At 37.7% G+C, this 22,097-nt stretch overlaps 6 protein-coding genes across 16 annotated transcripts; 3 read left to right on the top strand and 3 right to left on the bottom strand.

Moving 5' to 3' along the window:
- The first annotated feature begins 236 nt into the window (after positions 1-236).
- Positions 237-2,475, top strand: Rtc1 (RNA terminal phosphate cyclase 1). 2 transcript variants are annotated; one of them, XM_071707274.1, is made up of 7 exons: positions 237-507; positions 914-1,153; positions 1,228-1,394; positions 1,473-1,647; positions 1,753-1,903; positions 2,094-2,198; positions 2,287-2,475. In XM_071707274.1, exons 1-7 carry the CDS (start codon positions 366-368, stop codon positions 2,429-2,431), a joined length of 1,125 nt encoding a protein of 374 aa, XP_071563375.1. In that variant the 5' UTR covers positions 237-365; the 3' UTR covers positions 2,432-2,475. The 2 variants fall into 2 exon arrangements, with proteins under 2 accessions (XP_071563375.1, XP_071563374.1); XM_071707273.1 differs by having other exon boundaries at positions 238-507; positions 1,228-1,647.
- LOC139773057 (tRNA-specific adenosine deaminase 1) lies at positions 1,167-4,209 on the bottom strand. Of its 5 annotated transcripts, none has more exons than XM_071707269.1 (5): positions 4,053-4,209; positions 3,911-3,983; positions 3,304-3,832; positions 2,962-3,213; positions 1,167-2,868 (listed from the first exon to the last, which is right to left on the bottom strand). In XM_071707269.1, the coding sequence occupies exons 2-5, from the start codon at positions 3,978-3,980 to the stop codon at positions 2,589-2,591; spliced, it is 1,131 nt and encodes a 376-aa protein (XP_071563370.1). In that variant the 5' UTR covers positions 3,981-3,983; positions 4,053-4,209; the 3' UTR covers positions 1,167-2,588. The 5 variants fall into 5 exon arrangements, with proteins under 5 accessions (XP_071563370.1, XP_071563373.1, XP_071563372.1 ...); XM_071707272.1 differs by having other exon boundaries at positions 3,304-3,472; XM_071707271.1 differs by having other exon boundaries at positions 4,069-4,198.
- Positions 4,210-5,353: 1,144 nt separating this feature from the next.
- On the top strand, positions 5,354-7,009 carry Mrpl4 (mitochondrial ribosomal protein L4). Its single transcript, XM_071707264.1, has 3 exons — positions 5,354-5,836; positions 5,917-6,325; positions 6,775-7,009. Exons 1-3 carry the CDS (start codon positions 5,531-5,533, stop codon positions 6,918-6,920), a joined length of 861 nt encoding a protein of 286 aa, XP_071563365.1. The 5' UTR covers positions 5,354-5,530; the 3' UTR covers positions 6,921-7,009.
- A 62-nt stretch (positions 7,010-7,071) lies between these two features.
- LOC139773054 (uncharacterized) lies at positions 7,072-8,846 on the bottom strand. Of its 2 annotated transcripts, none has more exons than XM_071707263.1 (4): positions 8,430-8,846; positions 7,603-8,256; positions 7,309-7,528; positions 7,072-7,226 (listed from the first exon to the last, which is right to left on the bottom strand). In XM_071707263.1, exons 1-3 carry the CDS (start codon positions 8,527-8,529, stop codon positions 7,356-7,358), a joined length of 927 nt encoding a protein of 308 aa, XP_071563364.1. In that variant the 5' UTR covers positions 8,530-8,846; the 3' UTR covers positions 7,072-7,226; positions 7,309-7,355. The 2 variants fall into 2 exon arrangements, with proteins under 2 accessions (XP_071563364.1, XP_071563363.1); XM_071707262.1 differs by having other exon boundaries at positions 7,309-7,496; positions 8,430-8,826.
- A 1,850-nt stretch (positions 8,847-10,696) lies between these two features.
- LOC139773052 (uncharacterized) lies at positions 10,697-17,585 on the top strand. 3 transcript variants are annotated; one of them, XM_071707256.1, is made up of 4 exons: positions 10,790-10,892; positions 10,992-11,158; positions 12,457-12,562; positions 12,671-17,585. In XM_071707256.1, the coding sequence occupies exon 4, from the start codon at positions 12,671-12,673 to the stop codon at positions 16,559-16,561; it is 3,891 nt and encodes a 1,296-aa protein (XP_071563357.1). In that variant the 5' UTR covers positions 10,790-10,892; positions 10,992-11,158; positions 12,457-12,562; the 3' UTR covers positions 16,562-17,585. The 3 variants fall into 3 exon arrangements, with proteins under 3 accessions (XP_071563356.1, XP_071563357.1, XP_071563358.1); XM_071707255.1 differs by lacking the exon at positions 10,992-11,158 and having other exon boundaries at positions 10,697-10,892; XM_071707257.1 differs by lacking the exons at positions 10,790-10,892; positions 10,992-11,158; positions 12,457-12,562 and having other exon boundaries at positions 12,695-12,835; positions 13,128-17,585.
- LOC139773053 (thiol S-methyltransferase TMT1A-like) lies at positions 17,536-20,806 on the bottom strand. Of its 3 annotated transcripts, none has more exons than XM_071707258.1 (4): positions 20,684-20,806; positions 19,719-20,224; positions 18,894-19,153; positions 17,536-18,749 (listed from the first exon to the last, which is right to left on the bottom strand). In XM_071707258.1, exons 2-4 carry the CDS (start codon positions 19,993-19,995, stop codon positions 18,489-18,491), a joined length of 798 nt encoding a protein of 265 aa, XP_071563359.1. In that variant the 5' UTR covers positions 19,996-20,224; positions 20,684-20,806; the 3' UTR covers positions 17,536-18,488. The 3 variants fall into 3 exon arrangements, with proteins under 3 accessions (XP_071563359.1, XP_071563360.1, XP_071563361.1); XM_071707259.1 differs by having other exon boundaries at positions 20,675-20,742; XM_071707260.1 differs by lacking the exon at positions 20,684-20,806 and adding an exon at positions 20,482-20,668.
- Positions 20,807-22,097: the final 1,291 nt, after the last annotated feature.

The raw sequence follows: 22,097 nt of genomic DNA, 5'->3' as shown, positions 1-22,097 counted from the left end.
TGTCCCGCATGCTGATTCCCGTATCGTGTGATTTCACCCTTAGGCTGAGTTTCCACTGAGCGCGTCACGCGTCGCGTCATCCGTCGCGACCAATCAAAACATCCAATTTTATTACATTATTTGTGATGGGATGTTTGGATTGGTTAACGACAGACGACGCGACGCGTGACGCGCTTAGTGGAAACTCAGCCTTATATATGGGCATGACTATAGTATGACCACTCTCATCAGTCTCATCCTTCTCTGTCAGAAGTCAGAACCAATAGGTCGATGGCAGTCGATGGTCGATGGTTTCTGATGGTTTCATGTATGTGTAACACGTGGTGGTCTTAATAAATGTTATGGTTGTCCGAATTTTTTAAAAAATGCCAGCCAAAATAAAAAATAAAATACTTATATATGAGGGCAGCAATTATCTGAGGTATCGCTTACTGCTGTCCACATTATCCGGAAAGGCAGTAAAAATTATAAATATTAGGACGAAGAATGATGATCCTGGTCTTAAAGGTTAGCAATATTTATTAAATATATAAATCAAAGTTTTCATTTTGACTGTACATCTGTGTAATTAAAATAATATATAAATAATCGAAGAACAAAAATGACATTTTAACGTTATCAGTAATTCTGTAAGTATTAATTTTATTTCCTGATTTTGCAAAAATGTCAAGTACAAGTGTTATCCTTCAAAGTTATAACAAACAAAAGTTAATCAGTAATATTTTGTTGTTAAGTGCAATTTGCAGTTAAATTCTATAAAATAATATCTCTATTACACCAAAAAAGTTATTCTTTTAATTGCTATAGTATCTCAATATCATATGCAGCAATATTTACCATTAATTACTGTTAATTACAAACACATTCACTATTTTAAAATATACAACTATTATATCAATTGTTTTTATAACAGAGTATGAAATTAGTTTTATCCATCTATTGGATAAGATAACTAATGGTACAAAAATTGAGTTGAATGAAACTGGTACCAATATATATTATAATCCTGGTTTATTAAATGGTGGTGAATTAGAACATGACTGTAGCTTACAAAGAGGTATCGGTTATTATTTGGAAGCAGTTATGATACTTGCGCCATTTTGTAAAAATCGTATTGATTTGAAGCTCAGAGGAGTGACCAATAATACCATAGGTATCAGACAATATAGTAACGATATATATTTATTTTATTAAAAGTTAGTAATTAACATGATTTACATCATTAAGATCCGTCAGTGGACAGAATTCAAACCGCTGGTATACCAATACTGAAAAGATTTCTAGCAGGCGACAATGAAATTGTACTAACTATTCGCAAGAGAGGAGTAGCACCTTTAGGAGGTGGAGAAGTACAATTTAAATGTCCTATTAGTCGAAATCTTAAAACGATTCAGGTACTCAAATATTTTCTACTCACGTACACACGCACATGCACGCAGAATCATTTTGTAACGTTCTATTTTTTTTGTCAGTTGGAAGATAGTGGAATGGTAAAACGTATTAGAGGTACCGCATGTAGCATAAGGGTTTCTCCAGCAATCGCTAATCGTATTGTTGAATCAGCAAAAAGTGTTCTTCTCAAGTTTTTACCAGATGTATATATTTATGCGGACCATTGTAAAAGATCAACTAGTGGAAAATCCCCAGGTAGATGATGTACCTATATTCAGTATATCTATCGAAATGTATTATTATAATTTTTAATCATTGTATTGTATTAACTTTTGTTACTTGTAATTTGTTACATGTCAGGTTTTGGAATCACCCTGACAGCGGAAACTACTAAAGAAGTATTTTTTAGCGGGCAAGCATTTTCCCCGTTAATGACGACAGGTTCATTGCCATGTGTACCTGAAGATCTTGGCAAAGAAGCTGCAATGAAACTTCTGGATGAAATTTATAGGTAAAAAAGATTGTATTTTCCTTAACACTTATTAATACATAAAAAGCGCACACACACACACACACACACACACACACACACACACACACACACACACACACACACACACACACACACTCTCTCTCTCTCTCTCTCTCTCTCTCTCTCTCTCTCTCTCTATTTGAACTCTTTTAATTTTATCGATTTGTAGGAATGGATGTATAGATTCTTCTTTTCAAAGTATGACTGCTGCATTTATGGCTCTTGGTAAAAAAGACATTTGTAAAGTTATAATAGGACCATTAACTCCAGCAATGTGAGTACCGCTATAAAGTAATTTTCTTCAATTATACAAAAATTTATAAAGAAAAGAAACGTGGTTGTTACACTTGAGTTGTTTTCAGGATACAATTTCTACGCGATTTACGAGACTTCTTTGGAGTTACCTTTAAGATAGAACAACAGATCAAGGAAGGAGAAGATGAAACACAAGTACGTTTAACTTGTTTAGGTATAGGTTATACTAATATAAGTAAACGAACTATGTAATACTGTATGTATTGTTATTGCAAATAGAATTATATTAAATATAATACTTTTATACCTTTAATAATAATGGGAGAGGGGAGAAGGGAGAGAAAGAGAAAGATTTGTATATAAAGAGGTTTATGTGCCTAGAAAAATGTATCGCGTCTATACAATAACTTCACAATGCAAATTTTTGCAAATGCATCGGTTTGCATGGCCAATTGTGAAATGATTCATGTTTCAATTGTTTCCATTCGTTTTGATAAATTATTGACCATTGTTTCCAATCGTAATACGTAATCTTTTTTGGATGTCTTATTTCACCGTAGTAATTCTGATATTTGTCAAAAATTTGCAAAAAGCTTCGCAAAAGCATTCGTCTAGTTACGAGTAAATTCTTGCCTTTTCTCTTCTTTGTGATCCCTTGTTTTCTGCCCGCAACTGCCATTTCTAGCGCACTGTACGCAATATTTAAATTTTATACATTTATATAAAAATAATCGGTCGATGTAAACTGCGATATATATATATATTACAAATATTATCAATACCTGTTTCTCGCGGCACACCATATAATGCTTACTGGGCAAGGATATGATCTTTGTTGTCCTTTCTTGTGTACAAAAGCAATTTTTGCTTGAAAAATCTTGGGTCTAACCAAATTGTTGTTAAATCTCTTATATAACCCACGTTCCATGGCGTCCAGAGAAAACGGGCAGTCACCTCCGATCGTGATACTTTCCAGCTTTATTGGTGGTATTAACAACGATAGGAGTGAGCCTTGCAAACCGAGAATGAGCCACCTGTGAGCAAAAACGTATTGTCAAGTTTGTAAATACAATGCGATATCTATTGGTGGATATACTGGATATATAGTTTACAACTATACGTACTTTGCCATCTTATCTGAACAAGACAAACTGCTCGTGGGATCTCCTCTACCTGGTTTGGTACGCAAAGGACCTACGATATGATAATCTCCACCGGGCAAACGAGGATCCTGTACTTGTTCTCCTTTCACACATTTCGCTCCTGTCCTATATATATCTTTACGATATGATTCTGCGATTATATGTCCATTAGTATCTTCATCGACACGTCTGATCTTAGATGGAGTTAGGCCATCGTCGTTCGTTTCCAGTTTAGGGAAAATGGAACAATCCCCACACGGTGTTTGACTCGAAAAAAAGTGAAATGATACCCTACTGTCTAATTCCATTCTATTTTCGTCGTTCCGCGAGAAAATCGCGGAACTCTCAGTCGAGCCACTCAAAGTCAAATCGGTCTGATCGTACAAGTAACGTATAAACGCACGCCTGGCTAGAACCTCTGCGTGCGAGTCGCTCAATCGAGAGCCTACCTCTTCTCGAGTACTCTTTATCAATTCCGAGTCTCCTAAACATTTTGTCCCAGTAGCGAGTGCTACCAGAGACAATAAGCCGTCAGCGTTTTTTACAACGATGCCAGACAACACGGTCCATTCACGAGCGTTGGGTTTACCTGCTTCTTTTAGGAAGTTGTATTTTTCGATACATAATCTAGCTACGTCATCCGCAAAGTTCTCCATCATTTGCTATTCACATGAATCTGCTTGTAATACTTTTGTAAAGCTAATTATTACGTTTACGCGAGCGTTACTTACTTCTGTAGTAACTTACGATAATTCACTCGTTTAGTCGCGGAGTAAATTATCGTAAGTTACTACAAAATCCCGTTTACGCGAAGGAATTAGGAATGTTCAGTGTAAAACTCGGGGCAGATGGCGCCATGGCGTTCTGTCCTGTCATGGCGGAGTCACTAACACTAACTCAATATACATGTGTGTGTTGGTGTATCTGTGAGCACATCCGTGAGATATAAGGTCTGTTTTCTGTTGCTGCACTGCTGAACTAGTGCACTCTAGTACAGAACTAGTGTACTAGAGTGCACTAGTTCAGCAGTGCACTAGTTCAGCGTTCTGTCCTGTCATGGCGGCGTCACTAACACTAACTCAATATACATGTGTGTGTTGGTGTATCTGTGAGCACATCCGTGAGATATAAGGTCTGTTTTCTGTTGCTGCACTGCTGAACTAGTGCACTCTAGTACACTAGTTCTGTACTAGAGTGCACTAGTTCAGCAGTGCAGCAACAGAAAACAGACCTTATATCTCACGGATGTGCTCACAGATACACCAACACACACATGTATATTGAGTTAGTGTTAGTGACGCCGCCATGACAGGACAGAACGCCATGGCGCCATCTGCCCCGAGTTTTACACTGAACATTCCTAATTATCGGAAGTTACTACTGAAGTAACGCTCGCGGCTCGCGTAAACGTAGTACTTGACTCTAGGCGGTATTCATAGTCGGATCTCATTTCAAGACCGACCGTCTTAAGTAATGTCTTAAGATGCTAATACGGTTATTTCATTGGCTGAACGGAGTCTTAAGACTACTTTTGACCGGACTTAAGGCCGGTATTCATAGTCGGATCTTATTTCAAGTATCTTAATGCTAATACAGCTCTGTGATTGGTTAATGACATCTTAAGATTGTACTTAAGACGGTCTTAAATATAAGATCTGGGGCTCGATTCTTGAAATCATTCGCAAGAGAAGCGTATGCGCAAATGATGTTCTTAAGGCCATTGCACGTAACAAAGTTTCGGTCGTAATCGTAAGGCCATAAGAAGATAGACCAATCACACTCGATTATTCTTCGAGCGCGAGGAGAATAATCGACTGCGATTGGTTTATTTTCTTACGACCTTACGATTATGGCTAAATCTTTGTTACGTGCAATGGCCTTTACGAGAAAAGTTGCAAGTCGATTGGCTGTCGCATAGCTTTTAACCAATCAACTTGCAACGTTTCTGTAAGAGCAGAATTTTCGCATACGTTTCTCTTGCGAATGAAATTAAGAACTGGATGCACCCATTTGCCCATTTGTGTTCCGGCCTTTAATTAAACGTTCCTCGTCGTGTGTGTCGTGACTGTCGTGTGCTGAATGCTGACGTGTTGTCGGTTGTCGGTGTTGTCGCAGACGACGCAGATCCAGAAATAGGTTATTCACCCTCGTATGCATTTCAAGGGGAACGATACTGTAGACCCGAATAAAACTGGCTCTTCTCGACATAATGTCAATGTCGACGCTATTTCGAAAGATGATTAGCAAATTGCAAAAAGTTACGTACCCACCATTGAGATATTGTACGACCATAGAGAACCGAGCAAAAGTTAAAGATCCAATAATATCCAAGATACAGTACGACGACGAAAAGACATTGTATCAGAAGCCTCGACAAGTATGGCTAGAGAATTTAAATACTGTAGAGGAAAAGAAATTGGGTTTGGTCACCTTACATCCGCACATCTATGCGGCTGCACCCCGTATCGATATCATTCACCAGAATGTGAGATGGCAAAGAATGTACCGCTGGGTTGTAAGTGTATAGTGTAATTAATATATATATTTGCGAGTCAAGGGTATGTGCCGCGACTTGGGTGTATCTTTTGTTTACAGTCTTACGCACATACAAAAACACGTGCCGAAGTCCGAGGTGGTGGTAGAAAGCCTTGGCCACAGAAAGGAACGGGACGAGCTCGCCATGGAAGTATACGTTCTCCATTGTGGAGAGGTGGTGGAGTGGTGCATGGTCCTAGATCACCAACACCACACTTTTACATGTTACCATTTTACAGTCGTATAGCAGGCCTTACGGCAACATTATCCGTCAAACTCGCACAAGACGACTTGCATATAGTTGACGAATTAGAAATTCCTTCGTCGGAACCTTCCTACATAGAACAGCTAATCGAGGAGAGGAATTGGGGACCATCTGTTCTTTTTGTAGACAGCTACGATATTATGTCTACAAATATTACCCTAGCTACCGATCAAATTAAGCATGTCAATCTAATGCCCGTTTATGGTAAGTTATGGTATACTTGTGCAATATGTATGTAGTTCTCCTTACTTATTGTAAATTGTACATAAAGATTTACACAGATTAGTAAGGTACGCTAGAGTAATACTATAAATACGCTTAAATAATATAAATTTATTTAGTGGCCTAATCTGAATGTGCACAAAACCATTTAAATACTCTAAAATTCCATCTCTGCGTATATAATCATCTTATACTTTCAATGAAATGGAGAGAGAGCGAGAGCTCACACACGTGTTTTCCTCCAACATTTTAAGATGCTTCTAGACCAATTAAAGTTCGATCGATATTTAAATCGGAATAAAATTGTTTAATTAGTAAAGGAGATGCTTATTATCACTTCCTTGCTTAAATAAGCATCTCCTAACGATATTACGACATTAATATGCATCGTACGCGTGAAACTTCATATTTCATTTCTTATATGTATACAGGTCTGAATGTGTACGGCATGCTGAAACACAATACTCTGGTACTCACGGAAAAAGCAGCCAGACTGATAGAAGAAAAATTGCTTTATCATTTACATAGGGCGGACAATAGGAAGTTAATTCGTCCATTTAAACTTAATCAACAATGAGAAGAACACTGATTTTTTAATGAAATTAGAAACTTGTATATGTATTATCTACTCTTTATATAATACAGATTGCATCACTTGTGTATGTACATATTTTAAATATCTGTATCACCTAACGATATCCAGATTAAATCATTAAAAAAATATTAGATAAAGTAAAATAGTTTAATTATTATCATGTTATTTATCGAATCAATTTTTCATAGATGCGCGTGTACATTTCTTCCTCCTAAGACAACTCGTTGTCACACATCGTCACTTCCTCTTTAATATCGGCATGTATGTCATCGATTTTTTGGAAAGTGGCTAAAATTAAAAAACTTAAAAAATAGCAAAAATTTCACCGCTTATTCATTACTGGCATTGTGTGACAATTTGCGAATCTTACCACGGGATGTGGGTCTGTACCAAGCATTTTTCCCCGTACAGCCCATCTTACTTTCGAGTGCTTTGCTTCTCCGGGAAAAGATATCTGCTTCCATTCTTGTTGGTACTTTTGGTAAAGGGCAACAGGGTCACATTTCTTGTTGGTAATATTTTTCTGTGCCTCCGACTGCAATCTCCATGGCCGAATAACTGGATACAAACAAAACAAACAGCCCAAAACCCTTAAAAACTTGAACAAATATATGTATATGTGTATATACATATACACATACACAATACACATCGTACAACTTACATGATTTATGTGCAAAATTAACCGATGATCTTGCAGATAAGGCACTTTGCGCGCGCATGTTTCCAGTCGGATCTGATGTAATACTCTTTGATTCCGATCGACTTATATGATTCGATAAAACAGGTGCACTCGCTGACTCGCGTTCTTGTACTAAAGTCACTGGTTTCATCTGTTCCTCTATTCTTAAATTTTGCTTCCATCTTTCCGTTAAACGATCATTTTTTACTAAACATTTAGAAATATTTTGTTTGCTTTCGCTGTTTGAGCTTCTGATAACGGGACAAGATTTAGTATTAAAATAATTTTGTTCGCAATGAATCTCATCAGATTCAGCTACTTGAATAGCATCTTCCTCGTCATACTTTGTTTTTGACATTTTCTCATCTAATTTTATCACAGTTGCTTTGGAACGTTTTTCTTTTTGTACATCCTCCTCCTTGGGAATACACCTTATTCTAACTTTTACCACTGACTCATCGTCGAGGGAATTTGAAGATTCAGAAGGAATGATATTACTCGAGGAACAATCTGCTGTGTTGCGATGTCTATAAGCTTCCTTGAGCAGAGCCTGTTGTTTGCTAATTATTTTTGTTTTAATTTCTTCTTTCCGTTGCTGCCTTTCGCGTTCTTTTACCTTTCTATATATTTTCAAATCTAGAAAGAAAAATTTACTATAATCACAATTGTTTTTAACAAAGTATTTCATAAACAACATATCAATCATGTTGCAATAGTAATAATAACAATAACAATACTAATAGGATACAAAATTAAAATAAACGGAAAAAGAGAAAAGGAAAATAAAGCGTTGCAAGCGATGCACTTACCTTTCATAAAAGCTTTTAGTTGAATCGCAGTAATGCCGACGAATCCTAATGAATTCAGAAGAACGAGAACTTCTCGCGGATCATCTTTAATCTCCGACATAGTCGCAGCACGTTGAAGAAATGTGAATGTGAAAGATAATACAACAGTCTAGGCCTTTTCAAATAAGAGAAACGTTAATACTACAGTCAAGTGTCATAGAGGATAAAATACATAAAGGGTGCAGTCTCACGTAGAAGAAAAAGCGCAACGGAAAAGCAGAACGGAAAGGAAGCATAGTAGGGGGTAACCAATCAGCAGAACTCAGAACGTTTATTTAAAAGACACTTCTCCCTTCAGTCCTAAAGCCTTGTGTCCACGATGCTAGGGGGGTCGATTCTGTATCTTGGGACGAGGTGAAAATTACAAAAGTGAGGAAATTCACTAGAGAATCTACAATTTCATTTGTCGAAATCTAGTAAATCTGTTCACTTTTGTAATTTTTACCTCGTCTCAAAATACAGAATCGACCTCCTAGAACTGCGTCCGAGTTTCCGTTTAAGCCAGTCAACTTGCAGCTCTTACCGGAAAAGCAGCAGTTTCATTGGCTTAAACCGAAACTCGGATCGATTTCTAGTATCGTGTACACAAGGCTTTAAAGCCCACGGTGTCCACGATGCAAGAACTGTGTCCAAGTTTCGATTTAAGCCAATGAAACTGCTACTTTTCTGTAAGAGCTGCAAGTTGATTGGCTTAAACCGAAACTTGGACACAGTTCTTGCATCGTGGACACCGGGCTTAATGCGGGGTCTATAAAGCCGTGATCAGACATCGGACTACGGATTGGGATTAAGATTGGATTGAAATTTGACCTAGTTAGAGCAAAGTTCACTAAACTTGAAGTTAGTTTTCTTTATTCTGATTGATTAAATTTCAATCCAATCTCAATCTCAATCCGTAGTCTGATCACGGCTTAATGGGTGTCGCAAAGTCGTGAGTCGCAGGAATTGACCAATCACAGTCGATTATTCTCCTCAAATTCGATTGTGATTGGTCAATTCTTGCGACTCACGACTTTGCGACTCTTATTGTAGACCCCGTATAAGTGCCCATCTACAATAGGTGTTTTAAGCCCTAAAGCCTTGTGTACACGATACTAGAAATCGGTCCGAGTTTCGGTTTAAAGCCTTGTGTACACGATACTAGAAATCGGTCCGAGTTTCGGTTTAAGCCAATGAAACCGCTGCTTTTCTGTAAGAGCTGCAAGTTGATTGGCTTAAACCGAAACTCGGACCGATTTCTAGTATCGTGTACACAAGGCTTTAGCCAATGAAACTGCTGCTTTTCCGGTAAGAGCTGCAAGTTGATTGGCTTAAACCGAAACTCGGACCCATTTCTAGTATCGTGTACACAAGGCTTAAGCCTTAAGAAATTGTTCAATCACAATTGAATTTGAAGAGAATAAAGCCCCTTGCACAATGCCAGGCAACAGGCAATAGGAACAGGGAATAGAAATCAGAAATCATGTATAAATGCAGAATAAACAGTGACACAGGCAATAGATACAGAGTTTCCGTCACGTTGGAAATTCTGTGCTTATTGCCTGTTGCCAACCAATCATAGCATTCGAATTTTTTAGGTTGTAATTAACGATTTTTTGGTTATTTCCTGTTTCTATTGCCTGTTGCCGGGCATTGTGCAAGGGGCTTAATTGACTGTGATTGGTCAATTTCTTAGGCCTTAGGGCTTAAAACACCTATTGTAGATGGGCACTAACGGCTATCGTAAATCAGCCTTTAGAGGGACTCTAGTTCTGCTGAACGCACCCTTTGGGCGCGTTCAGCAGACACAACTGTTGCGCAACTGTTGAATTTGTCTTATCAACACTCTGCGTTGATTGGTTGGTTCTAAAAGTAATGCTGCGTTCCCACTATACGCGTCGCGCGTCGCGTCACGACGCCGCGTCATGAGTTATCCAATCAAAACGTTTCATTTTTATGGCAAGATCTCGCGTCGGAAATAACGTCATAAAATGAAACGTTTTGATTGGATAACTCATGACGCGGGGTCGTGACGCGACGCGCGACGCGTATAGTGGGAACGCAGCATAAGGCTGAGTTTCCACTGAGCGCGTCACGCGCAACTGCTACTGAGCGGCTTGGTCTGTTCTGTTGAACGCGACCTTTGTTTCACTCTAACTTACTGCACTAGTGTGCACTAGTTCAGCCAGTGCAGTTAAAAGAAAGACAAACCCGTTGTCGATCGTTCGCAGTCACATGACACATTCTCCAATCTGCATTCAATCCTCTTCCATGGCTCTCATATGTCAGGGTCACAGTTATGAGTTTGTTTACAAATCATATTTTTAAGTATCTTACTCGACGTTATTGACGCGGTGACGTGAGACAACTTATGGAAAATTGCATAGTGAATGAAAACATTAATAATGACTTTCTTTCGCAATCTTATTCTCAAGGTATCGAAAGGTAAGTTAACTCTAAATCAATTTAACCCTTGTGTGAGTGACGAGGTATTATACCTGGGTATCTTTGGCGTTTTTAAATCAAACATTTTTTATGTTCTAGTCGCATTAGGGGAGCGGAAACTCCGTAAGAACTTCCAAGTCGGAAAATAGATTATTTTAGCACTATTTTTGAACAGGTTTACCTAATAGGGAAGAGATCTTCCCAGTTTGAGGGGGAGGGGGAGGGGACCAAAAATTGTTTAACACATCCGAATTAGAATGACAAAGGTATCTGAGAATACCTTCGTACATTTTGTGTGGAATTAGATAGAAATAATGTGAAAATGAATTACATTTATGTTTATATTTTATTTTTATTCTATTAAAAAATGTGTTAAAATATAGTAACTTACAATGCTTGGAATGATTATGAGGGACCGTTGGTTAGAGTAATGGCATGTTGGCTCGCTTATAGAATGTTTGTCGCGTACTGCCTTGTGCCGCAAGTAGCGCAAGCCTCCCTTGTTTTTCTTTACTTTTGATTTAAATCTTGGCAAATGTAATAGTTGCCGACAACCGCAACACGTCTAGTTGAGTCATATTTCTGGGCACTGGAAGAACCTGCATTTGCTGGAGGATGGATATTTCATATCCAAGAACGTCTTACGTAGCTGAACCTATATAAATGATTTTTCGACCGCAATGGGATTTTGGGTGCGTGCTTCAATGTTTGGTTTGCAGAGACCGCGAAACAAATCGTTGACCACTGGCGCTCTTCTACGTGTCATCTACATTGCAGCACTAGCGGTGTAAATTATATGTATATATGGAACATCCAAGACTTTTTCAACAGACGGATGCAGAAAATTCCTACGAGATTTGGTTTTTGAACTCTGCGTTGAAGCACGCGTCTAAAATCTCAATGTAGTAGGAAAATCATTTATACGTTTAGCTATGTAAGGTACGTTCTTGGACATGAAATACGTCACCCAGCAAATGCAGGTTCATCTAGTGCCAGAGATATGACTCAACTGGACGCGTTGCAGTTGTCAGCGATTGTTATATTTGCCGAGATTTAAATTGAAAGCGAAGAAAAACGGAAAGCTTGCAACTAGATACTTGCGATAAAACAGTATGCGACAAACATTCTATAAACAACGTAGCGTTACTCTAACCAAGGTTCCTCACAATTATCTGAAAAATTGCAAGTTATTTTACTATATTTTGACATTCCGTAGGTAATAGAATAAAAATAAAATATTAACACAAGTAAACATAAGTATAATTCATTTTCACATTCGTTCCATCCAATTCCATACGAGATGTATGAAGATACCAGTAGCCCTATTCTGTAACTCTAACGACAGTATCGGTATCGTTATATCGTCGTTGCGCAGCTTTTTTTCCATATAATATACCTGCGCAACGACATCCATAACGATAACGACACTGTCGTTAAGAGTTACAGAATAGGGGTACAGAGTATCTTCGTCACTCCAATTAAGAATTTGTTTCGTGACTCACATAAGGCTCAATGTACGTACATCTATTATTATTTCTAACTGATATTGTTGTCTTGTGTGTAGGATTACGGGAACAAAAGACAGTACCTTTAATTTTCAAATACCAAAAGAACTTTTGGAGGTTCGGGAGAAAACTTGGGGCAACTTGTTTGATAAATATTCCAAGGAGGTATTTGTTTTCTTGAATGCTTTTATCACGTTTGAGAACTCTTGTTACTCATCACCCTATGATACTTGCTGTTTTGCTCGTTGCAAAAAATTTATATTTTATTTTTAGATGTCTGATGATATAGAGCTAAATGTTGATACTCTAGAACCCGAAGAAGAGGAAGAAGAGAAAGCAATTAGCGAGGAAGAGTATAGTTGTGGACAGCGAATACCTATGCGTAAACCAGCGACTTTAGTACAGTATTGGATAAATACTGGTAATCCGCCTTATAAGGTACTTTTAGATGAGAATGAGCTGTCTGAAACTGGTTCGTCTCTAAGCGAGAAAGAAACTATATCTCTGTTAGGGTCTCCGGTCACAAATGCGGTAAATGCGGTAAATTCAGTAAATACGGTAGATGCAGGTGATAAGCGAAAAGACAAAAATGATTCATCCTGCAGTTCTGTAGATACTGCAGCTTACATTCTATCAAATGCAAATGTCACAAAGAAAGCGGATACTATAGCTATTATAGAAGGTGCAAAATGTGTCGAGGTTAAATCTTTGAAAGAGGTTTCTGTTAAAGATGTAGGAGCCCCATCCGATGATAAAATTGAATGTATGGAAACTACAAGAATTAATCGTGTGATACACGATGACGATAGCAATGTTGACGTTGACGTTGACGGTGACGTTGACGTTGACGATGCCGATAGCAATGTTGACGTTGACGTTGAGGTTGATGACGTTGACGTCGACGTCGACGTCGACGTTGACGCTGATGCTGATGCCGATGCCGATGCCGATGCCGATGCCGATGCCGATGCCGATGCCGATGCCGATGCCGATGCCGATGCCGATGCCGATGCCGATGCCGATGCCGATGCCGATGCCGATGCCGATGTTGTTGATGTTGATGTTGATGGGGATGTGGATGTTTCAGACACCGAATTGTATCCAATGTCAAGAACGGGATCTACGGCAACAGAAATATGTGATGGCGCAGTCGCTAGTACCCTAGTATCCGCTAACGCGATACAATCTGATATTTATTCGCAGAGTGAGGAAACGGATAAAATAGATGAGTCAAATACCGGTCAAAGAAATTTAGATGTACAAACTATAGACGACATTGCGTCCATTTTTCGGCAATTTGATAAGACGTCAAAACGATTGGTCGAGAATGATAAAAGTAATGACGTTTCAGGTCAGGATAAGATGCTGGAAATGGATACTTTTCACGAGAGGCAGGTGTCGGAAACGTCGGACGTTGCGCGTGAAATTATTGCAAAAGATACGAGTCTGACAGCTTTCCATCGTAAGAAATTGTACACGGGCCGGGATTCCCCTGTAGACCTGATACTAACCGAAACACACGGTACAAGTAGATTATCTGGGGCAAAACAAAGTTTACATCCTGCCTTAGATCCGGATGGTACGATTAAGAGAAAGAACACGTTCTTGGTTCACAAAGGCAAAAATAAACGTTCTCTTTCCGCTAAAAGGAGCCTTGGTTCTAAGAAACGGGAAGAGGGAAGAGAACCTTCTTGTACTTCCGGTAAAACGATTACGGACATTAGTAACGAGTATACGAATGGCAACGGGATTCAAGATTCCAATATTGACGGCTCTTCCAAAAGTTTATCGGCTTTCCAGAATAATTCGGATAGACGACGAGATGACGAACCGTTTAGGGAATGCGATGACACAAATGTTTCTATAAAAAATGAGAAACGCAAACAAAATTTACCGTCCCTTAATCTAAAGCCAATCGTACTTTTAGAGCGGATTAAACCTTTTAAACGACGTAAGCTCAAATTTGGCAAATATTTGGAGAATACCCATATTGCGCGAGAAAAGAATGTACATAATGACGGGCGTTTAAAGAAATTCAAAAGGTTGGATTCTCGCGAGATTGAAAATCTGGAAGTAGAAACGATAGATAGCGATGAAAGTACTATTCTTATTTGCCAATGTAACATAAATGCGTCGCAGCGTGCCTCTTCTTTAAGTGACTGCTCTCTCGATTTGAGATTGAATATCGAAGACGACTTCTCCGCTTCGAATGCGGAAAGGAAAGACGGCGAATTATCGAGTTTGAGGGATACCGACGCGAGCCAGAATAAGGGACTACGGATCGTAGAGAAACTACCACGCTCATTAACGAGAGATTGTACGAGTACAGCAATGGAATCGCAGGTTTCAAATAAGAATAACGCTATCTGTGTTGGGCAAGATGTGTTATCGAATAAATCTAAAACATATTCTTATTTATACGGAAAAGACAAAATGGATAACGTGGAACTGCGAGAGATTAAAGTTGTAGTGGAACGATTGCCATTATCAGCAAAGAATTGTACAAGTACGACGATGAAGATGCAAGCCTTAAATAAAAATGATGCTATTTGGCAAAAAGAGATATCAAATAAATCCAAGGCGCACTTTTCTAATCCATATGGAGCAAATAAGAAAGATAATGGAAAACTTGGAGAAATTAAAGTCATATTGGAGCGATTACCTGCAAATATATGTCTTAAGGAGATCAGCAACGTTACAAATACAAATAGTTTTCCCAATGAAAAGAAGATTTCGCGGAATACGAGTCTGCAAACTACGAATCGTAAACGGGAATCTCAAATTAGAAAATCTTCCAAAATTCTGACTCGTGAAAATGGAGCAGCTCGTGGACCGGTTCGTAACAATTATTCGTTAAGAACGAATGCCAAATCCAATGAAAATAATGATAAAATAGGTGATATATTCGACATTGTCGCGGAAAGTGGAAATCAAGTTTTCGACGGAAGTAAGACGGAATCAGATTCTACGTTTCAGCGGGAAACATTTCGACATAAAAATCGTAGGAAAGCGAGCCAAGATAACTGCTCCGGTAAATATTCAGTTTTAACTTTTACGTCGGACGAAGATGATTTTGTTCGATCGATACAACATCCCAGGAAAAGATCAAAAGTGTCGATAGACGACGATATATTAGGCAAACCAAATATCGCCGAAAAAATATTCCGCGATCGGGCCAAGTTGATTATTAGCGATAAAAACAACGATCGTTCTGGTAGAAACTCAAGTATGGTAATTCGTTCGTCGGAAGAAACTGTACAAAGAGATATCGGATCGATAAAAGAGAGGAAAGAATGTTGTAGTGGAGTTGTCGAGATTAAATCTCTTGACGGTACGCAAACGACTGACGCAGCTGACAGCTCCTTACGGACACGTAAAAATGAAAAATTTGTGTTTTTCTCAAGTAGTGAGGATGACAACGATAGTGCTGTTGATAATTCGGATAAACGTAGGGCAAGAATTTCGTTTTTGGATAGTAAGAAAAATAAAATAAATAATAACGGTAAAAAGAGTTCAAATGGAGCGATAACGAAGAATGGGATAGATCGCAAGGATGTCCATGTTATGTTCTTCCAAACGAAAACATTTGACGCAAACTCTTCGGATTCTGAAGAAAGCAACGGTTCGTCTACTTGTAAAGCGTTAAAAAGTTCTATTCGCAATAGATCGCGACATCACAATCGTGTAACGCCGGAAGAGATCTTTAACGATTCTGTTGCAAAGAGGTACAGCGAGAGATATTCAAGCTCGTTGAATTCTTCTCTCGAAAAGCACAATCGGATGCACGATGTAAGAACCAGATCGACGTCGATCGACGAAGAAGCTAAAGCGAACCAACGATTGGCTGATGAAGGATCTAATGGCGATTTTAAGTCAAGAATCCGTGACACGAGAAAAGATGCGTCTTCCTCTTCTCCTATAAATGACGTACGAAACACACGCGAGACGCGATACGTGCGAGAAAAAATGTTTTCAAACGCGAGGCACCTCGAGGCAACTACGCTTGACCGGAGTCGACCGGAACGTAAGGAAATCTCGGACAAATCTAAGAATTCACTAGTTATTCCGCACGACGAAACGTACGTTACACCTACGGTAAGAAAATTGTTGACGTTCCAAACGAAAAGTTATTACGATTCTTCCGATTCGAACGAAACTTTGTAGCGGACTTTGTAGTTTAATTTTCAAGAAATATGTGGTAAAATCCGCACGATATATGTTTGTAAAAAAAGTATGAAGAATGTATAAATGTACATAGATGTGTATAGAGGAAATGCGAAATTTTATGAAAATGTTTAAAATATACTTGTAGGTATAAAGTGTACGGAATGTGTAGCGAATATAAAATAAGCTCATATCTAATAATAAAGTAAGCTCGGTGTATTAATAAAATGAATATAGCGCATCGTCTAGAGAGAAATATAAGAGCGATACTTATCCTCTTTTCCCTCCCTTCTTTCTGTGCCCTTTCTTTTCATCTCAATCTTTTACTTTCTACCTCATAAGTTACGGTTGCATATTTAGACAAGTAGACTGAAAATATGATAAAAAGTTAATATAGATATAATGAATCGGTACAGCAAGAGAGACAGGGATTACAGAGAAAATATATTTTCTGTTTTATTTATTAAGAAATCGTTTCTTTCCCGTCTTTTTAAAAATTAACTTTTTTGCATTCTTTGTGAGGAGTAATGAGTTACGGTTAATTATGTGTGTCTCTTAATTCTATTATATACAGAGATGACATATATTAAAAGAACTTGTATATTATACAACTAAACGATATAATTATAGACATTCTGAATATAGAATATAAATTATATATATATATATATATACACAAGCATGTATGCTGGAAGAGCTGGACAATATGTAGTATATGTACAATGTTGTTTATGCTTAAAATGTATCTGAGATATAATTTATATGCATCAACGTTGACATATGCATTATTATAAAAATGTCGCGTATTTAAGTTATTATGATTATTAGAGTATTATAAATATCGACAAGTTTTAATGTGTCACCGCGATATCGCCCTTCTTACACGGAATATTTTAATGCGAATTTTTTATAATTTTATTTATGTATGAGATACAGGATCAGGTTTGTGTGCGAGAAATATTCGAAAGTCAATAGAATTTTAAGAATTTTTATAATTCGCAAATACAAAACTCGTCTGCTGCAATTTATTGATTGTTTTTAATTTAATTTCAACTATGCAAAGTATATATACCAGACCCCTAAAAGTTTTACAATTCTTTATAATTTGTCCGTATATGTGTGTGCGCGCGCGCGCGCGCGCACACGCACAGCACGCACACTCACATCAGAGTCACGTTGGTATTTAAGTCAACACTGAATTTTATTTCATCAAAGGTATATGGATTTAATAGAAACAAGTGCGGTTTGGGCTTTTAACATAAATTAATTTGTTAAACCTTAATAATAACAGTAAAATGAATAATATATTATATATTATTTTATATAATTCTTTAGACGTCATCTTACTACCTAGGATGCTATAAATAAATTTTTGTAATGTCGCAAAAATTTCATGCTATTTTTCTTTTAACACAGTTATAAATCGACCGATCGTCTATCTACATCGCTGATTTTACGGAACTTATCGGTCTAATTCCCTCCATAAATGCACTTTATAGGATTAATATCCGGACAGCTGAGAGGTATTATTTTCTTCTGTAATTAAAATATAACTGTTTTACCGAACTCGGCGTATGTTTATATTACAGGATCATTTGTCTTGTTGGAATATATACGAGAGTTTCTGTCTTTTCCAAATTTTTGAATAGAAGAGGATATGTATATTTTCTTTAAGCAATTCTACATACGTTACATTATAATCTTGCACAATTTCGGTTCAATAATAGTATAAGATTTCCGACTTGCTCCTGGGTTGAGAAACAAAACCCTATATCATAATTATAATATAACAGATCCGCAACCGTATATGTTTAACAGTAGGGGTTATTAAATTCTGTTTAAAAGCATCACCTTCTAGCATACTCTTCTCCATATATATTTCCTTTTTTTTTTAAATTGAATTTTATCTCAAAATTTTGTCGAATTTTTATTTCGTAGCTATACCAAACACGTGCTGTCTGGAGAGAGTCAAATGAAACGGATGTGAGACATATCCTTCCAAAGCTAAGAATGTCCATGAGACTTTGTTGAAACCAGCGTTTTCTATATCCGCAATGCAGTCAACATCTAAACGACAATCGCCAAATAAAGCAGGCCATATGCCGGTTCGCGTCAACGCTATTTGTAACCATCGTATGAAAGTGCCTTCTTTTTCTGGAACGTGTTCCACGAAAATATATTTTCCGCCCTAAAAGTTTGCAATGGAAAGAAAAGGATGATGTATCGACGTTTCGCAATTTTTCAATTAGATATATACATATATATGTATATATAAATAGATATAATTCTGATGTAGTTAACAACCTGAAATTTTTGCGTAAAGAAATCTTACCGGAGCTAATACCCGTCGAATTTCCTGAAGGGTAGATTGTAACGATTTAACGGAACACAATGACCTAGTTGTCACAACCGCATCCACACATCCCGTTAACACTTCCTTCAAGGAACTCCCGTCGCCCGTTATTAATCGCTCGATAATCACATGAGAAAATTGCCATGAACGATTTCCTTTGACCAGATATTCGCCTAGTTTGATGTTCCAATCGACCGCGATGAGGTGCGTACTCTCCGGATAAAACTGTACGTTTTCGCCTACGATCAAGATGCGCTTGTATCAGATCAATATTTCTCGAATAACGTGTAATATTAATTCCGTATACTAAATATATTGGAAATATACTGTGGAAAGGGCGAAAGAATTTTACAGCCTTATATACACATTCGTGTTACGCCTTATTTCGGAGCACACGAGATAGATTAATGGATATAGGTTAATTAAATGTCTCACATCTGGTTCTCTCTTATCCGTATATCTTTGAAAAGTATTTATTGATTGAAAAGGTTTGTCGCGAAATATATGCAATTTAAAATTACAGAAAAAAACAAAAGCTCTTTTTATTTTCTATAGACTATAATAGAGATAAAACAAGATATGTGAATGAGAGGAGAGACGCTTAATTTGGATGAAAAAAAATAAAAAATAAAAAGAATAAGACGGGAGAGCTAATTTACACACGGGCGATAGGCAAACGTTTGTCACGACCGTTACTTCTTCGAGTAACGAGGACTTTGATATCGCGGAAACGTTGCGCATTCGTTATACGTATAAACTACAAAAGAGATACCGTGCGCGCGCGCGCGCTAATCCAATTCGCACCCGTTTTAACACCAATTTCAAGGATGCGAATAGAGCCCATTGATCGCAACATTTCATCGTTGGAAACAATATACTGTAGCACTTTAAAGAGATGCTCCTTGTACGGACTGGCCAGCTCGGCGCACTCCATCTCGAATCCCAAAAGATGAGCTCTGTAGGTGTCCTTCCGTAACGTTGGCCATTTCTCAATCATCCAGATCGCGACGCATAAAATGATCAATAGGATTACTCCGTAACTCGCGAGTATGTCACGCATCCATAAGTCGATACTGCTCATTTTCGATGAACGAGTGAAATTTTTTTAACGATTTGAGGCAATAAGCACGGATTCGCTGCTAATCGAATCTTTTGAGTACATTACGACATACACATACACGTCGGATAGTTTTCACAAGAGCAGGTATACATAGGAGGTATCGGTGTGTTGTAACGAGCAAAGTTTCTAGTTAGTTTTTAGAGTTTCTCTTTCTCTTTACACTTAATTCATCTTTTTAGGCAAGAATGACCTACAAAATACAATCGTATATCATAGTTACCTTCCTTATTTGTATTTGTAACATATAATTGTACGTAAAGGAATAATTTTCCAAATTTATTTAAATTATATACGTGTACATATATGGAGGGATTAAAAGCCATAGTGGTGTAAGTCAAATTTTTTAAGATATTGACTCGTGTGCATAGATGCAATGGATGCAATCTATATACGATATATAAATTGTATCTATGCACACGAGTCAATATCTTAAAAAATTTGACTTACACCACACTATGGCTCTCTCTCTTTTACCCCTTCATATATATATAATTAGACGAAAACTACACACATATTTCTACATAATGTTAACATATGTATTCGGATGAAGCATCGTCATTGCTTTATGACTTTATTTGCGATTTTATATGGCGAGATTTATATTCCTTACGCATACTTGATTTTTATATTTAATATTTACTCTATTTACTTTTAATTAGTTCACGTTACGATTACGAGATGTTTTGGTCACGACTTCTTTACGTAAGAGCGTTACTATTCCGACTGTTTACTCGATGCTGTTTGCTAAATGCGGTATAAATGTGCCGTCGAATCTCATTCAGAGACGGGTATATATTCTCGAGAGCCTATGGTTAATATTTGGGGGAATTTATTTTCAATGAAAAGTTTGATTGAAAAATATATAATTATAAATGTATGTATTCGTTTATTTATTATATTAACAGACTCAACGGAGCAGAAATTTATTAAGCGGCATTATTTTGTGTTTCACACAAAAATAGATACAATTAGTTATATTATACGTTAATGCAAAAAGATATAATCGACAATCCTAAGATATAATCATAAATCGTAAATTTCTATCAACATTTTTATCGTCTAATGAAATAACTGATATATAAATATTTTTCCGAGAGTAGAAACAAATGAAAAACATGAAACGACATATCAACAACCGCCGAAACGGTTCGGCGTATGTCGGAATTAAGGCTCTCATCGGCATCACACGAGGCCCCGGAACTTAACTCTTCATTAGCTTACCGATAAATCCGTCACTGCGCGGTCCACGATAAGATAAGAATTAAAATCTTCTTTCTCGACTTGTAAGTTTTATTTGTGCTCGTGTGCTCGTGTGCTCGTGTGCTCGTGTATCGGTAGGTAATTTCTTACGATAAAAATGATTCTTTACGACGGAAAAATCTTTTTTATTTTTTTTCTATTAAGATTATCAAACTTAACGCCTCGCACGATCAAATTTGTATGTTTAATTTTCTCATGTATGTATGTATGTATGTACATTCGCATTAACGTACGTAAAAAAGAGTACTAGCGAAATAACGTTTTTTAAATTACAAAAATGAGCTTATACCAGAAAGAGAGAGAGAGAGAGAGAGAGAGAGAGAGAGAGAGAGAGAGAGAGAGAGAGAGAGAGAGAGAGAGAGAGAGAGAGAGAGAGAGAGAGAGAGAGAGAGAGAGAGAGAGAGAGAGAGAGAGAGAGAGAGAGAGAGAGAGAGAGAGAGAGAGAGAGAGAGAGAGAGAGAGAGAGAGAGAGAGAGAGAGAGAGAGAGAGAGAGAGAGAGAGAGAGAGAGAGAGAGAGAGAGAGAGAGAGAGAGAGAGGGGGGGGGGGGAGGTACGGAGGGGAAGAAATGTTCAATGAAAGCAAAAATACATCGACGCTGGAAGGGCGCAGCACCTCTTTGTTCTCGAGCCCGCCTCAAGAGTGACCACAAACAAAAAGCGCGATCGAGCAATTTCGGTCTGTTCGGCCGAGTACTCGCGCTCCGCGGTACATATACGCGCGAGCACAGATTCCATTGAAGAGCATTTCACGAGTCCGTGGAGAGGCGTTTTGTTTGCGACATCGAGGCGGAGAGGAGATCGG

The sequence above is a fragment of the Temnothorax nylanderi genome, unplaced genomic scaffold (assembly GCF_030848795.1).
Source record: "Temnothorax nylanderi isolate EJ_2023f unplaced genomic scaffold, tnyl_v1.0 TNYL_tig0056_pilon, whole genome shotgun sequence".
In the NCBI taxonomy this organism is placed as follows: Eukaryota; Metazoa; Arthropoda; class Insecta; order Hymenoptera; family Formicidae; genus Temnothorax; species Temnothorax nylanderi.
The sequence above is the reverse complement of the archived record's forward strand: the minus strand, read 5'-3'. Positions and strand labels throughout refer to the sequence as shown.

Excerpts from the sequence above, each read along its gene's own strand:
- LOC139773054 (XM_071707262.1), bottom strand. The coding sequence starts at position 8,529 with ATGTCGGAGATTAAAGATGATCCGCGAGAAGTTCTCGTTCTTCTGAAT. Across the intron at positions 7,497-7,602 it reads TAATTTTGCACATAAATCAT|TTATTCGGCCATGGAGATTG; the intron begins GTAAGTTGTACG and ends GTTTGTATCCAG. Across the intron at positions 7,227-7,308 it reads GTACAGACCCACATCCCGTG|CCACTTTCCAAAAAATCGAT; the intron begins GTAAGATTCGCA and ends TTTTAATTTTAG.
- Rtc1 (XM_071707273.1), top strand. The coding sequence starts at position 366 with ATGCCAGCCAAAATAAAAAATAAAATACTTATATATGAGGGCAGCAAT. Across the intron at positions 508-913 it reads TGATGATCCTGGTCTTAAAG|AGTATGAAATTAGTTTTATC; the intron begins GTTAGCAATATT and ends TTTTTATAACAG. Across the intron at positions 1,904-2,093 it reads CTTCTGGATGAAATTTATAG|GAATGGATGTATAGATTCTT; the intron begins GTAAAAAAGATT and ends ATCGATTTGTAG.
- LOC139773052 (XM_071707255.1), top strand. The coding sequence starts at position 10,819 with ATGGAAAATTGCATAGTGAATGAAAACATTAATAATGACTTTCTTTCG. Across the intron at positions 10,893-12,456 it reads TATTCTCAAGGTATCGAAAG|GATTACGGGAACAAAAGACA; the intron begins GTAAGTTAACTC and ends TCTTGTGTGTAG. Across the intron at positions 12,563-12,670 it reads TTGATAAATATTCCAAGGAG|ATGTCTGATGATATAGAGCT; the intron begins GTATTTGTTTTC and ends TTTTATTTTTAG.
- LOC139773053 (XM_071707258.1), bottom strand. The coding sequence starts at position 19,995 with ATGAGCAGTATCGACTTATGGATGCGTGACATACTCGCGAGTTACGGA. Across the intron at positions 19,154-19,718 it reads TGAAATTGGTGTTAAAACGG|GCGAAAACGTACAGTTTTAT; the intron begins GTGCGAATTGGA and ends TCTTGATCGTAG. Across the intron at positions 18,750-18,893 it reads TTCGACGGGTATTAGCTCCG|GGCGGAAAATATATTTTCGT; the intron begins GTAAGATTTCTT and ends GCAAACTTTTAG.
- Mrpl4 (XM_071707264.1), top strand. The coding sequence starts at position 5,531 with ATGTCAATGTCGACGCTATTTCGAAAGATGATTAGCAAATTGCAAAAA. Across the intron at positions 5,837-5,916 it reads AAAGAATGTACCGCTGGGTT|TCTTACGCACATACAAAAAC; the intron begins GTAAGTGTATAG and ends TTTTGTTTACAG. Across the intron at positions 6,326-6,774 it reads CAATCTAATGCCCGTTTATG|GTCTGAATGTGTACGGCATG; the intron begins GTAAGTTATGGT and ends ATATGTATACAG.
- LOC139773057 (XM_071707267.1), bottom strand. The coding sequence starts at position 3,980 with ATGATGGAGAACTTTGCGGATGACGTAGCTAGATTATGTATCGAAAAA. Across the intron at positions 3,214-3,303 it reads TGTTCAGATAAGATGGCAAA|GTGGCTCATTCTCGGTTTGC; the intron begins GTACGTATAGTT and ends TTTTGCTCACAG. Across the intron at positions 2,869-2,961 it reads TGGTGTGCCGCGAGAAACAG|TGCGCTAGAAATGGCAGTTG; the intron begins GTATTGATAATA and ends TATTGCGTACAG.